This window comes from Equus asinus, chromosome 9 (genome assembly GCF_041296235.1).
Source record: "Equus asinus isolate D_3611 breed Donkey chromosome 9, EquAss-T2T_v2, whole genome shotgun sequence".
In the NCBI taxonomy this organism is placed as follows: domain Eukaryota; kingdom Metazoa; phylum Chordata; class Mammalia; order Perissodactyla; family Equidae; genus Equus; species Equus asinus.
The window spans coordinates 64604265-64619696 of NC_091798.1; the positions used below are offsets into that span (position 1 = coordinate 64604265).

Sequence of the window (15432 nt, forward strand, 5' to 3'; positions counted from 1 at the left end):
TTACTGGAAAGAACCAGCTGAATAGAAAGCAAATCTACAAACTTGAAAAAACTAAGGCAATCACTGGTTTAGTTTTTATTAGTTAGAATCTAGGTAAAGAAAAATGGAATCAAACGTATAACTTATGTGACATAGGAACAAATTGAAAGCATTTATGAAGAATTATATTTTCTTAAGTATTACGCACCTTAAAAAGCTCAACAATAGCATAAAAAACTAGGCTTGCAATATGAACTACTTAAGTAGCATAAGATTTTCAGAACCGTGTAATTTTCTTCCAAATTTACCTCTTTGGTTAGAGAAAAATTTTCTAAAATTATCCTAATATTTTATAGTTGGTATACCAAGTTCTCGTACCTAATTACTGCATAGCTAGGAAGTTAACGGAGGGGGATGAAACCTGGAATGGTGATTTCTGGACTCTGGCCTTTTTCTGATATATCCAGCTGCCTCTTCCCCTGATGTTCTTTTATTTCCTCTTTCTAAACATATGATAATTCTCTTTATCTTTCTATCTACATTAGAGCTATTTAAAGATACATTTTTAAGTAAAGTCATTCCTATCGCCCATGCAAAATACTCCCTAGCACAATTACTTTTGTTTTAAGCATAAGCACAATCAACCAAAAGGGAACCCCTGTTCCAGGACAAAAGCTATGTTAAGTGAGAAAACGCGACGAAGGATCCGCTGCCTGTCCTGGAATGCCTCCTACGAGCTATAGATTATCTTTAATTTCTCACTGATTTAAAACAACGAAAACAAAAAACTAGAGTCCTTAGTGTGGCCAACACAATCCCTTTTTAAAATCTCTGAGTTTGGTTAGCAGGCTTTTCTAAATTGTAAAACAAAAGTAACTTTTTAAAAAGACAGGTCCCTAGGCAACAACATATAGAGAATATTTAACTTATCTTGAAGAGAGGAAAGGCTGTATCAGTATAAAAGCAAAGGAAGAAACTCTAAAGAAAAAAAATACAGAATTGACCCCGCAAAAATTAAAAATTACTCTAACAGAAAAAGTAATAAATTAAATGACACATTAAGGGAAAATTTTGCAATATATATGGAAAAGGATTCATTTTTACATTACATAAAGAGTAGCTACAGATTAACGTCATAACAATAGAAAAATGGACAAAGAACTTTAATAGGAAAATCATGAAAGAAATATGAGATAAATCAATTTATAAAAAAGTTTAACCTCAATAATAATCACAAAAATCTTAATAGTAAAATATTTTTCACCTATTATTATAAGTAAAGCTTTTAATATGTCTAATTCTCAGTGCTTGGAATGGTATATTAGAGAGCTACTCTCAAAAAATGCTGGTGCGAGTGAGTATTTATGCAGTCTTTCTAATGGGAAAATAAGGAGTACATCCCAAAAGGCCCAATTCACTGACACAAAATAACTCTTCTAGAAAGTTATTCCTGGGAAACAATCAGCATTATATGAAAAGAACAGTACAAGGAAAGCCTATCACAATGTTACAGTAGTAAAGTATTGGGAGAAAATTTAAATATGCAACAATAGGAAATTCTTTTTTTTCACAAATATATATATACACATATATTTTTGTGTGTGAGAACATTTAAGTTCTACTCTCTTAGCAAATTTCAATTATACAATACAGTGTTATCAACTCTATATAGTTACCATGTTATACATTAGATCCTCAGACCTTATTCATCTCATAGCTGAAAGTTTTTAAACACAACAGTGTACATTAAAGTTGTGTTTTCAAAGAACATATCATCAGATTGCGAGCACTGTCACAACAAAAAAAAATCAAACAAGTACATGCAGAAGACAAAGCTTGAAAATGAAGGAAAAAGGGATATACATAGAATAAAAGACAATAAAAAATCCATCAAAATGTTGACAATGATTTTCACAGGCTTGTGGAATAGTTGATAAATTTTATTGTTTTCTTCACAGTTTTCTCCATTTTTACAATGTGCCAGAATTTGTGTATTCTACCTTTATACTCGAGTGTAAGGAAAACTTTTTTTCCCCCTGAGGAAGATTCACCCTGAGCTAACACCTGTTGCCAATCTCCCTCTTTGTTTTGCTTAAGGAAGATTAGCCCTGAGCTAACATTTGTGTCAATCTTCCTCTATGTTGTATGTGGGATGCCACCACAGCATGGCTGCTGATGAGTGGTGTAGGTCTGTGCCCAGGATGCAAACCCAGGCTGCTGAAGTGGAGAGTGTCGAACTTAATCACTAAGCCACAGGGCTGGCCTCCAAAATTTGGGGGTTTTTGTTGTTGTTGTTGAGGAAGATTATCCCTGAGTAACATCCGCCACCACTCCTCTTCTTTTTTGCTGAGGAAGATTGACCCTTAGCTAACATCTGTGCCCATCTTCCTCTACTTTATACGCGGGATGCCTGCCACAGCATGGCTTGACAAGCAGTGCACAGGTCTGTGCCTGGGATCTGAACAGGTGAACCCTGGGCCACCAAAGCGGAGCGCGCAAACTTAACTACTACGCCACCAGGCCAGACCCCAAAATTTTGTTTTTTAAAGTGCTAAATGGTAAGGAGAAAAATGGCCCAGTGCCAATCTATTTTCCCACATGGCTGGATATTTTGCGTCTAAATACATGCTGTGCCACATACGTACATAATACCACAAACGCACACTAACCCTAAATCAAATCCAGCTTCTTTCCGTGGAGAGCATGTGTTTCTGCTGATTTCCAACTCTGAAAAATTATTTATCTAACATTCAACTACAAATTGCTAAGTGTCAAGAAGGAGATATAACAGTGGAGCCACTTATCGGGTCCTAATAGATGACAAAACAATGAGATGCACTTATTTTTTTCCTCTTTACTCTTTCAATAAGTGCTTATTCACTGCTCAGCTCATCAGTACTTACCTTGGCTTCCCCATCAGGTAAGAAGAGGTAGGCACCACTTTTGTCCCTTTTATTCGAAGTTCCATACCATGAAAACTGCACTTGTACTTTATGATGTCTACCATCTTCTTTATTTATCATTTTCTAAGCATAAAAAAAAAAAATTAAGGCAACTCACTATTAAGATATTGACAATGTTGCATCTGGTTCTATGTATATGTCAATTTAAAAAAAAACTACCTGGGAATAGTTTGAAAACTGCTACTGTTCAGCCTCTAATATTCACAATTCTTGGATGAACATCCACATTTTATACTTATCCTTAGGATTTGAAACCTTCACAACAGGAACAAAAAGTCTGAACACAGTTCATCAAGGAAGAAAGAGATACACAAATTAAGAAATCTTCACTGGTGCTTCTAAAACTTTCTGTAGTAAACAAGCAGGTTTATTTTTTATGTCCAATATGCATGGACCAATATTTTTGTAAAGTACAATAAAAGTGAATTACTAGAAAAATTATATTTAAAATGATATACCAAAGATATACTCAAATTTTTTATTTCTCGATTCAATAGGCATAAATGTGCTGTGTCAAATTGCTTTCAAAGTTTCCATAAACATTTCTCAACAGCCATGGCTTCCATCCTTATCTTGAGGACCGGTAACAAACACTTCACAGAGCAGCAGTACCCATAGAACACACTGGTGAGGAGGAATTGGTCACTGTGGACCACAAAAAGGTACATAGAGCTCATCCATCCTTTCTCCCAGAGCACTTGTGTCGACTTTTTCTCCTTTGCATAAGTAATCTGCACATATTGTAATAAAAGTGATAAGGCTTCTATGAATTTCAGAACTAACCAGAACATACCTCCATAAGCCCCGACTGACCAAACTGAAGCTTAATAAAGGAGTTTTCAAGAGTTATATCTTCTTCAGTACTTTTTATATTCTCCATTTTGAAAATTCCTTTATCTTCTATGTTACCATTATACAGGGCATATTCAGCTAAATGTGAATGTGAGCTTCTTGATTCTGAAATTGTATATACTTTTAGTCCCAATGGTGGCATCTGTGCTAGAAAAGAGATCTTTAAAAAATAGAGGAAGGAATTTATTAAAGAAAAATGTAATCTACTGAAGGAAAACCATTTACACTTCTAGTGAAAACAACAAATTACTCTATTTTTTGAAAAGAGAATATAATACCATTCTATAAATATGTTTTGATAACATAGGATAGAATATCCACATCTCAGTTTATCCACGGAACCTAACTTCAAGTCAGTAGGATTATCAAAGGCACTAATGTTTTCATCCAATATATGAAATTACGTGACCATCCTCAATTGTCCTACAGTGCTCTTAATAGACGCTCAGAGCGGGAAATTCTGGATGAAGGTTAGGGCTTACTATGAACTACGATTTTTCCTAATAATCATGGATCTTTTTACAATACTATGATATGTCAGTACATTAAAAATAAAAATGGTAAACGTAATAATATAAATATTCAGCACACTGGTTCAGTCAATACCAGCCATCAAATGCCTGGGGTCTAGCAGAGACTAAAGGAGGCACAGACGATGCACACACTGGAAGACACGGCCCCTGCCTCCCAGGAGCTACTGCTCCAGTTTCCACATGGGGTGTTTCCTGTAAAATCTGACCAAAACTTGCATTATACTTTTCCTTTCTATGTGAAGGATTATGGGTTTAGAAGAGCAACCAGCAATGGCTTTTAACAAGCAGAAGTAATTCTCTTCTAGAGTTCCTAACTTATGGCTATGTCTTCAGAAGTACAGTTTAAACTACACTCCAGACTCTAAAAGTTCAACCTTTCTAGTCACTGGGGGGTTCAGTTTAATATTGCTTCTTTTAAGAAATTTTCCCCCAAAATGTCTATTACATGAACCCAGATTTCCCATAATTATATCTCAGGAAAAAAAATCTTATTCTAGGAAGTCTTTCATGTCACCTTTGCAATGGAAAGTTGAAAGTATTCAAAGTTATTTAGAAGGGTGGTACTTATCTCAATTTCAATACGTGTAATTGTCGTTAAATTGTGTTAGACAAAAAAATTCAAAATTTTATGAGTAATGATTACTTCATTAGTTCAGGAAAAAGTTACAATATATACATACCTACAAAGGTACACAATATACATACTAATAGCATGCTAATAATAACATGCAATATACATACTAACAAAGATATTAATATTTTGGGAAACAGAGAATCTATTTTCATTTAGTGTCATTTACCTGGTCAGTTAAATCTTCTGGTATTTACTACTTTAACCACTTCACATATACCAACTTGACAGCTCAAGGAGACATGTATACATATATATATATAAACTATACTGCCCGTGCTTTTCTTTTATGATGCCTCTTTAAGTTCTAGGGTAAGAACCTACCTCGTAGGCTGTCTTTGAAATATTATCCGCTGTATCCCACACTGCACTCATCTGAATCTCCACAGGCTTTCCTGAAGCAGAAGACAGCAGCACTGTGGGGGAACTCACACAGATGGAGACCATCGATTTTCGGTCTTGTTCTGAAGGATTATAGATCACAAGATACCTGCAAAAACAGCTGCTTTACTATTGGGATCTCAAAACCTTTTTAGTTCTTTAACACTATTTTTAAGATCTCAGCTCATAGATGGTCATAGAGTCAACATGTGGAGAAGAATTAGAAGGAATAGTCTGGTAAAACTTTTGGAGAACAGGCAATTTCATTGCAACAAATACCACACAGTACAAAGGGTAATGAAATAATTATTCACTTTCTAAGAATAAAATGTTATACAAATGGAAGTTATTAATAGAACTGTAATAAAAATATTTCCATCTCCTAGAAAGTGATCTATATACATATGGTTTAACTGATCTGTCTAAAAGAATCAGACCCATACAACTAATATCCAGATTCCGGCCTAAGCTCGCTGAATAAAAAAACACATAAATTATTTGTTTGCAATTTAGCCATAATTAATTTCCATTAAAATTCTGACATTCATTTTAGACCACTAAAACACAGTGAAAATGCATAGCTATCCATGTAGAATCACATAATTCATACATTTATTTTATATACAGAAGGCTCTTATTATCCAAGACAGCTGGTTCTAGAAAAAAGGCCATTTGACGTGAATCTCCTTAAAATAGGGGCTAAAATTTTATAATAAATAGTGATGGGTAAAAAAAAGATTTGGGACTTAGCTAGAACAAGGAAAATAAAAACTACTAAAACAAGTTTAGGCAATATTTGCGACTGTATGCAACTCTAAGAATGAACAAAAAAATGAATGAACTGGAGTTTTGGGCAGAATTTTTCTAACAATATTTTACACTAGCACATTATGATATCCTTCATGTAACATTTAATCTTTACAAGATGGTTTTAAACATAACTATATTTGTAAAAAATAGTCAAGGACTTTATCATTTTTCCTAAAGTACTCTTGTAATTCTTTGATATTCAAATAATTCTCAATCGAAGAACTTAACATCCTTGGTTTTCTCATTAGCATAACTCTGCCAGATCCTCATTGTTTCATGCCTTCGCCTGTGAGTAGAAATGTTCCAGACCATCATGTCACATACTTTGCAAGATTTATGATTTCACTTTATAATCAATTTGTATCGCATTATCTTCAATTAAATCAAAGAGTATTTGAAGAGGATGTTTGACTAATAATATAACTTACTGACTCATTAGTGAATATTTTCACAATCTGAAGTATTTTGTTTTCCTATACAATTTTTTAACTGTAAGAACACAGAACTGAATGGTCAGATAGCAATTGCTGTTCCCCCTGAGCCACAGTAGCTATATCAGACACGGGCGAAGCAAGCTGGCATCGTTTATTTAGTGCATCAGGAAGCCCAGCAGTGGTCTTCTATCCTACATATGTGTCCTGTTTCAACTGTATTACAAACCATTTATTAAGAAATAAAATTAATACATACATGGCCAAAACTAAAGCCAAGGACAATAGGAAAACACGAAGAAAAAGAAAGAATGTAGCATAAAACCTACAAAACATCTGACTTACAAATCGCTTATCAGAAGAAGCACTTATGATTGAAACAATATTCTGAGACACCAAAGGTAACAATATGAAAATAAGAATGTCTCTAATTCCTATTAGGCTTATAGTATGCCTCAGGATCACAAGACCTAACATCATGTATGGGCATTGAGATTCCTTATGTATATGAGAGAAGAGCAGCTAGAGCCATGTTCTCAAAAACATATTCACAAAGGGCACTGAAGCCGCCGAGTACTAAATAAACTCCATTTTATCCACAGAAGTCATTTTCAACCAGACTGAGGGTAACACACCCTTGAGAGGTGTGCTCAACAGACTTACTTAAGAGATGTGTCAACCTATTTGCGTCCTCCCAGTGCCCTCTACCAGAGCTTATACTTCACCTGACTGTTCTCCCACCACAAACACACCTAGAGAATCACAACTGCCAGGATTCAGTTACAGACAGGACTGCACTATATTCCTAATGTGCCCTGGGGAGGAAAAACAGTTGAGAATCACTCATCCTCAGCACCAAAGATGTCCAACCCAGCATTCTAGAAATGAGTGATTTACTACTGAAATCTCATGTTCCCAAAGGCTTAGAGTGAGCACGTGAAGAAATCTGAAGATTTAGGCCAGTCTCCTAGTTCTGCAGAAGCCCTGGGGGACATCCCACTAGCAAGTTCTTTGGACACTCCACTACACAGAGCTAATCATAAAGGCTCTGACAATAACACGTAACATGTGCCCAAGCAATCAATTAGGTAATAAGCATCCAGAACACTGATTCCTTGCCATGGGGGAAAAAATGACTCACGTTTAAAGCAAATAATAATTTTAACCATACATTTGGTTTTATACAATATTAAACACTTTTTATAATAAGCTGTGAACTAGGTTCTGTTTTGTTTCATTTTAGTAGCTAATTAGTATTTGACCATAATGATGTTTCTACTGTACTGAATGATTATGTAATTATCATGCCAGGAATCTATTCAAAAAACTACATGTGTAGAGTATATGAGTACAATGTTGCTCTAAGAAAATAATTTTTTAACATAATTAGAGATTCACAGCATGTTCTTCAAGTGCATCACAGCACAAATGTGTCTGACATACACACAAACCCCTATGTACATTTTAAGTAGAGTACAGAGAAAGCTGATCATATATAAATTATATTTCCTTTGGAAATAAGTACATTATCACAAATTAACTAAATTTTCACTGCCATCATCATGTTTGGTAGGCAAACATTTGTTATACTGCCAGTATCCCCAAACACGAGCTCTTTTAAAACTGTCACTTGTGAAGGGAACCAATGGTTTCAGTACAACATCATTATATCATACTCACTTATTGAAAATTAATATTTGATGCACACCAACAAAAGAAAAGAGTGATATTTATGTTCTGAAAATGGGGATAGTTAATTTCTACTTTACCTTGGAAGTAACTATATAGGAAGCTCAGAACTTTTTTCCCCCAATTTCCTACACATTTGCATTAGCTTCCTACCTATCGTCTTGTCACAAAGTCATAGCCAACCTCCTCGTTCTCATGACACTAAACACCCACAGCTTGGGGTTACGGGCAATTATTTCAACTCTCTATGTACAAGAACAACTCTCATCTCATGAAGACAAAGCACTCATATGCTCCCTGTCAATCAAATTAGAGGGCAGAAGATGATCTACTTTGGCTGGGATAAAAAGGAACGGAGAAAAAATGAAGCATAATTGTACGATTATGTTAAACTGGAATCACTTTATGGAAGAACTAGAATCCCACTATAAACACGGTTCTGAAAATTTTGAGGATGAATATATTTAGAATTCCTTCACCCCTTTTGTAGAAATGATTTATGTCATGTTAAGAAAGACAACTGTGGTAATCCAAGTTCTCTCTTTGAGGTAATTCTGATCAGTACCCACTATAAACAACAGAATAGGACCACATGGGTTTCCTTCCAGGACTGGATGAAGGGCAAAGCGGAAGGAATAGGCCCTTGGTCAGAATGAGCTTGGAGTTTTCACTCACAGAGCGCTTCCTGTATGCCAGGCCAAGTCTTCAGGCCTGTATGGGCAACCTACAAGGCACATCCTTTCATCCTTTCCACTGGACAGATAAGGAAACTGAGGTTCAGAAAGGTTAAGTATGTCGCCAAAACTCACCCAGCTACAAGTGTCACATCAGGGCTTAGAACTCTATCTCACCCCTAAAGCCATCTTCTTAACCACTTCACTCACAGGCCACGTGTATAGGAAACTTTTTGACAAGTGTTGTTTCCTGTAGAGACTCCCTTAGTTCCAAATTCATACATGAAAAACTTTCTTCTCATGGATGCCAAAGATCTCCACAGAGCCTCTCTCTTGAAGAAGCTCAGATTGAACAAAAAGCTACTTACATCTCATGTATATTATATTTACAAAAGAAAATTTATAAATTGGAACATTGAAACAGAAATAATCTCGTGATACATATTAAGGAGATCATCTTATGACCTCATTGCATGAGGTAAGCTAGAACAATATTCAAGGAAACATTTAAAAATCACTGCATACTTTTATGACGGTGAAAGGAAGACAAAAATGAAAAATATTTGTAAGTCCCCTGTAAGTGTAGTTTAAAACCTGTTAAGCAGACACTAGGTTATATGAAAAATAATTCTAACTTCATGTGCCTAGTGTAGTACCTGGAATAGAATAACATTCAATAAATAGTTGATGAGTGAGAAATGCATAAAAATCCCACCAGGAGAATGTACCATTTGTAAATAATACCTATTAGAATGGGGCTTTATAGTTTTATCAGATTACTTTTAGTTTGATATTTCAATTCCTCAAAAAGTACCTTTAAGGTCAACAAGACATATAATTAATCCCTTTGCAAAGATAGAGGAAATGACAGATCCAAGATCAGAGAGATAGGTAAAAACAAAGATTAGAGCTGAGTTTGGCTGATTCTTAATGACAGTATATTAAAAAAATCATTTCAAAAAAGAATATATTCATCTTCTCTAACTAACCTCGTTAGTGGAGCACAATCTAAAGAAGAGTATTAACCTATATATAGTATTCTAAATATATATATAGTATAACCTATATATAGTTTTCATGGAAATATATGGATTTATATGTTTATGAAAATTGCAATTTCCAGATTTGGAGTCCTTTTGATATAGTCCACCTAGCTTTTTAGGTTTCAAACATAATTCTTACCATATTAGCCAGGAGAAAAACAAAGTCAAGATACTAAAAACATAGGGAGGCTTTTGGAGGTCTTCAATAATCACACTCAGTTTTGTGATTCCTGGGCTTTGCAGCCAGACATGTTCAAGCTCAAAGCCCTACCACGGCACTTGGAATTTGGGAGGTTTTGGACAAGTTATTTCATTTCTCCAAGCCTTAATATCATCATCAGAAAATCAGGAGACAAGATTGTTGTTTGGATTAAATGATAAAATGTTTGGAAAATCACATAGCTCAGACCTGGCACAAAGTATAATCTCAATAGCAATTAATTTCTCTCCTTTCTCTTATAAGACCCTCCTTGTGTCCTGACCAGGGACTCTGGTACATAAATCACACCAGATGGTGGAATGAATGTTTTAATTAACCCAGGTCACTGAGCTGCCTTAAATGCCTTTTTGTCTGTGTGTAAGGAAGATTGGCCCTGAGCTAATATCTGTGCCAATCTTCCTCTACTTTGCACATGGGATGCTGCCACAGCATGGCTTGATGAGTGGTGTGTAGGTCCACACCAGAGATCCAAACCCACGAACAATAGGCTGCAGAAGCAGAGTGCACGAACTTAATCACTACGCTGCTGGGCCAGTTGCCTTAAATGTCTTTTTTTGTGTAGGCACATATAAATCTAAATGAAAGAAATTAACAAAACCACACATGTGATAACACAGAGACCCTGAAACAAGAATTCAGATAACATGGGGGGATAAATGCACAGGTACATAGAATATTCACATGTACAAAAAATTACATGTGGATGGCTAAATTAAAAAGTAAAAAGAAAAGGACAGAGAAAAGGACACCTCCTGGCATGTGTCATTATAAACTTTTGAACATGATTACACAGTCCCTGTCCGGGAAGTACCTATAGTCTAGAAGGGGAGAGAGACAGACAGTAACCGTTAAGTTCAATATATAGGATAGGTAATATGACAAAGGTATGCACAGAGTGTCCTGTGACACACACAAAAAAATGGCATTTAGGATGATTAAGAATTAATTAGGAGAGAATTCAAAATAGAAAACTAATTTTACATGAAATGAGCAGAACGTATATACAGAAAATGACAAAACTTTATTGAGGGACACAAAAGTGAATAAATGGAGAGACATACTTTTCTAGGCGAGAGAACTAAAATAGTGCAAAAAGACAACACTCCCAAAATTAATTCATAAATCTTATGCAATGTCAACTAAAATCCCATTGAAATCCTTTTGTTAGGAAAAAGGCGAGGGAAGAACAAAGATCCTAACCTGGGAAAAACAATTCAATAATATATCTATAGTAATAGATGGACAAGACAAATGGTTAAACAGATGCATTAAAACAATATGCCAACACTCATTCTAGATGAATTAAAAATTTAAAACATAAAAAATTAGTAGAAAAAATAAATACATAATTTGTGGTATAAAAAAATCTTTCTAACCATAACAGAAAAATATAGTAAAGGAAAAGGATGGTAAATTTGATAACCAAAAGTAAAACTTTTTCCAACTTAAAAAAATAAGATCAAAGAGTAAAAATAAAAGGAAATCAAATTCAGGAAATTTGTAAAGTCCTCTTACAAATCAACAGAAACATAAACAAAGTAGAAAAAAGTGAGCATTTTTCTTTTATCAAATTGAAGTTGAAAAATAAATGATGCTCCTACTTCCAGGAGAGATGGAGTAGCCGGTGACAGACAAGAGCTCCCACTTCTATTGGTCATCTAGAAAAACCAATAAAATACAGGATCAGCTGCTGGAAAGCAACAGAGAACTGCTGAGGAGAGGAAAGTACTTCAGAGAAGTGAGCTGTCCTCTAGCCATTTTCGCCTGGGGCATGCCAATTCTCAGCTGGGAGAGGCTGAATTCCATGCAAAACCCAGTACAAAGCCTAAAGGAGGCTCACTTTGGGGACAAAGAGGCCAAAAGGGCATCCGGTGAAGACTCGGGAGGCTTCAAGTATACATTTGGTTTTCTCACCAGGACATATGCCAAATACCAGGGGCTGCACAGAAAGAGAGGCTTAAAACTTAAACCAAAAGCTTCTGAAAAACAGAGCAGAGGCATCTCAGAAGATTTCAGAACCCACAGGAAGCAGGGCTTAGAGAATATACTAGTTAGAAACTTGGCAAGCTAGATGAACAAGACATTGAGTGAATTAGCCTCAATTTAGCATAGTCCTTAACTGGAGTATCTAGAAGAAGATATTTTCTGGAGCCTCTATAAATTTTATACACAATGTCTAGCACTTAACATAAATTTCCAAGATGTCCCAAAAGACAGAGCCACAAGACCAAACACCAAGAAGAAAAAGACAAAAGAAGAACCAGAACCACACATAAACCATACATTGGAGTTAACTGATAAGACTTTAAAATAATGACTAACATGTCCAAGGAAAGAGGAAACATGAATAAAGTAGACTAAAAGATGAAGAGTTTCACCACAGAGAGTGAATACATTAAGGAAAAAAACAAATGAAATTCCAAAAGGATAAATATTTGAAATTAAGAACTCAGTGGATGTGTTTAACAACAGAATAGACTCAGCAGAAGTCAATAAAAAATACCTAAACTGAAATTAAAAAAACAAAAAGGAATGGGCAATACAGAAAAGAGTGTTAGGAACATGGGCCACATGGTGAAAAGGTCAACACGTGGAAGAAGATGTATGTGGACAGAGATCAGAGAGAAAACAGTAGAACACAAATATTTGAACAGCTGAGAATTTTCTAAAACTAATCAAAGAGATTAACCCACAGAAACAAAAAGTTCTGTGAGCTCCAGATGGAGGAAAAACACACCATGGTGTATCATGTTAATTCCTCCCACCTCTCTGACACCCAAAAGGCAAAATCTTAGAAGCAGCGAGTAAAAAAAAGATAATACTGTCACAGGCACAACAATAAGATCACTGGCTGACATATCAACAGAAATGAATGAAGCCAAGAGATAATGGAATTACATATTTAAAGTGGTGAGGAAAAAATAAAAACACCGAGAATCTACAAATCCATATCCAGAAAAGTTTTCTTTAAAAAATGATAAAGATAGCTTCAGACAAACAAAAACTGAGAGAAGTGGTTACCTACCAGCAGACTTGCACTAAAAGAAATGCCAAGTCTTTCTGGCAGAAGGAAAATAATCTCAGAGGGAAACATGGAACTGCAGGGAAAAGTGAAGAGCACAAAGGGGGATTAAATTTATGAGAAAACATAAATGAATATCAACTGTACAAAATAACACAAAAGTAATCACTTGAATTAGACTATATTAAGTCATCTGTGCTTCTCTATGGAAAACACTAAAGTATCCAAATAAAAATATTCAAAAGATTATATTTAATAGCTAATCAACATACTGACTGAATTGAGGGAACACGATAGTTAACAAAAAGTATACTGATGGGCTGGAATATTAATAGTCATTAAATACTTATGAGGATTCTTTTTTTCTTGGTGAGGAAGATTACCCATGAGCTAATATTCATGCCAATCTTCTCTAATTTGTATGTGGGATGCCTCACAGCATGGCCTATGAGCAGAATAGCTCTACACCTGGGATCTGAACCTGTGAACCCATGTCACCAAAGTGGAGCACATGGAACTTTAACCACTTGGCCACAGGGCCAGCCCCTGAAGAATCTTTTTAAATACAGGATATAAGAAATACAGATATAAGAAAAAGGATGCTATCTTTAGGACATACAGGCCATCAATACCACTAGAATCTACATAGTAAAGTGCACCTCTAACATGCCAATATATTAAGCTAGACAGGGGGATAAACCTCAAGTCACAGTGACGGGTAGGGTGTCGTTTAAGTCATTACAAGGACCTTAGATCTTCTTATTATACAGGTTATGGAGAGTGACTGGAAGGTTTAACATGGTCAGATTTTCATTTTTAATAGATACTTCTAGTTGCCAAGTAGAGGAAAGATTTAAGGAGTCAAGACTCAAAGCAGGAAGACCAAGTAGATAGCTACACCAGTCCAGGTGATTAAATCAACCAGAGGGAGGAAAGGTGAAGACCTAAGTTAGAAGAATGGTAGAAACACAAAAAGAACAAATTCAAGAAACAGGTGGGATATCGTATCAGTAAGATTTTCTGAATTCCTTGGAGAAGGATGGGTGGTAAAACAGAAGAGACAGTCTTCTACAACTCCTGGTTTCCAGTTAGGGTGGGATAGATATGGTGGTAGCATCAACCAAGATTGACCACCTAAGAACAGATAGTGGGAGGAGGCTTCAAGATAAAGGGGATAAATCCAGACTGACACTTCGCAAATTTGAGGTGCCTGAGGAACATCCACAGATATTCATCCCGATGCTCCTAAATTAATGAACTGAAACTCAGAATCCATGTTTCCAGTGGAAATATAAAAATCAGCTTTCTAAGTATGGTAGGCAGAACAATGCCCCCCCTCCCCACGATGTCCACATCCTAATCTCCAGAACCTAGGAATATGTCACTTTACATGGTAAAAGGGACTCTGCAGATGTGATTAAGGATCTTGGGATGGGGAGATATCCTGGATTATCCAGGTGGGCCCAATCTACTCACAAGGGTCCTTATAAGAGAGAGACAGGAAGGTCCAACAGAGAAGACAGTCATGTGACAACAGAAGGAAGGGTCTGGAGTATGTGTGGAAGGGGCCACAGGCGGAGGAATGCAGGTGGCCTCTAGAAGATGAGAAGCGCAAAGAAACAAATTCTTCCCTCAAAGCCTCCAGAAGGAGCCACTCCTGCCAACAATATTACACTATTCCTCTTGAAAATGAGGACTAAGCTCTGGTTTCACATCACAAAGACTGAAGACTTTCTGCCACCAAATACATAAAAGAAAATCTTCAGTCCTGGAAAAGGAGGCAGGGGTAGGGCTGGGCAAAGAGCAGTGAGAAGAGCTTCGGGTCCTCGGAACTGGGCCCAAGCAAAGATTGAAATGAAGTACGTCAAGCCCTCTGACTCCCTTTCCTTTAGAGAACTCCCTCCCACTTCCTCATGTGCTGGCTACCAGGCCTGATGTGCCCAAACTCTCAACGTCCCAGTTCAAGAGACCACAGCTAAAAACAGAGAAAGCAAATGAAAAAACCCCCAAACCTGTACTCTCTAAAAAGTGAATGATTGATAGTCCTTACACTGACCAAAGTGGTTATTCCTAATCTTCAAAAATTCTATTTTCTAATCTTTGTTTCTTTTCTTTTTTTAAAGACTGGCACCTGGGCTAACAACTGTTGCCAATCTTTTCTTTCTTTTTTTTTTTTTCTGCTTTATCTCCCCAAACCCCCCCTG

At 36.0% G+C, this 15432-nt stretch overlaps 1 protein-coding gene across 3 annotated transcripts in view; it reads right to left on the bottom strand.

The window, feature by feature from the left end:
• The window catches only part of MAN2A1 (mannosidase alpha class 2A member 1), a 268043-nt gene that overhangs the window by 136626 nt on the left and 115985 nt on the right, over positions 1 to 15432 (bottom strand). For all 3 annotated transcript variants that reach the window (XM_070517621.1, XM_070517622.1, XM_070517620.1), the window contains exons 13-15: positions 5283 to 5448; positions 3736 to 3954; positions 2883 to 3005 (exon numbers count right to left, since the gene is read on the bottom strand). In XM_070517621.1, the coding sequence (XP_070373722.1) occupies positions 2883 to 3005; positions 3736 to 3954; positions 5283 to 5448 (508 nt within the window). The remainder of the gene's footprint in view (positions 1 to 2882; positions 3006 to 3735; positions 3955 to 5282; positions 5449 to 15432) is intronic.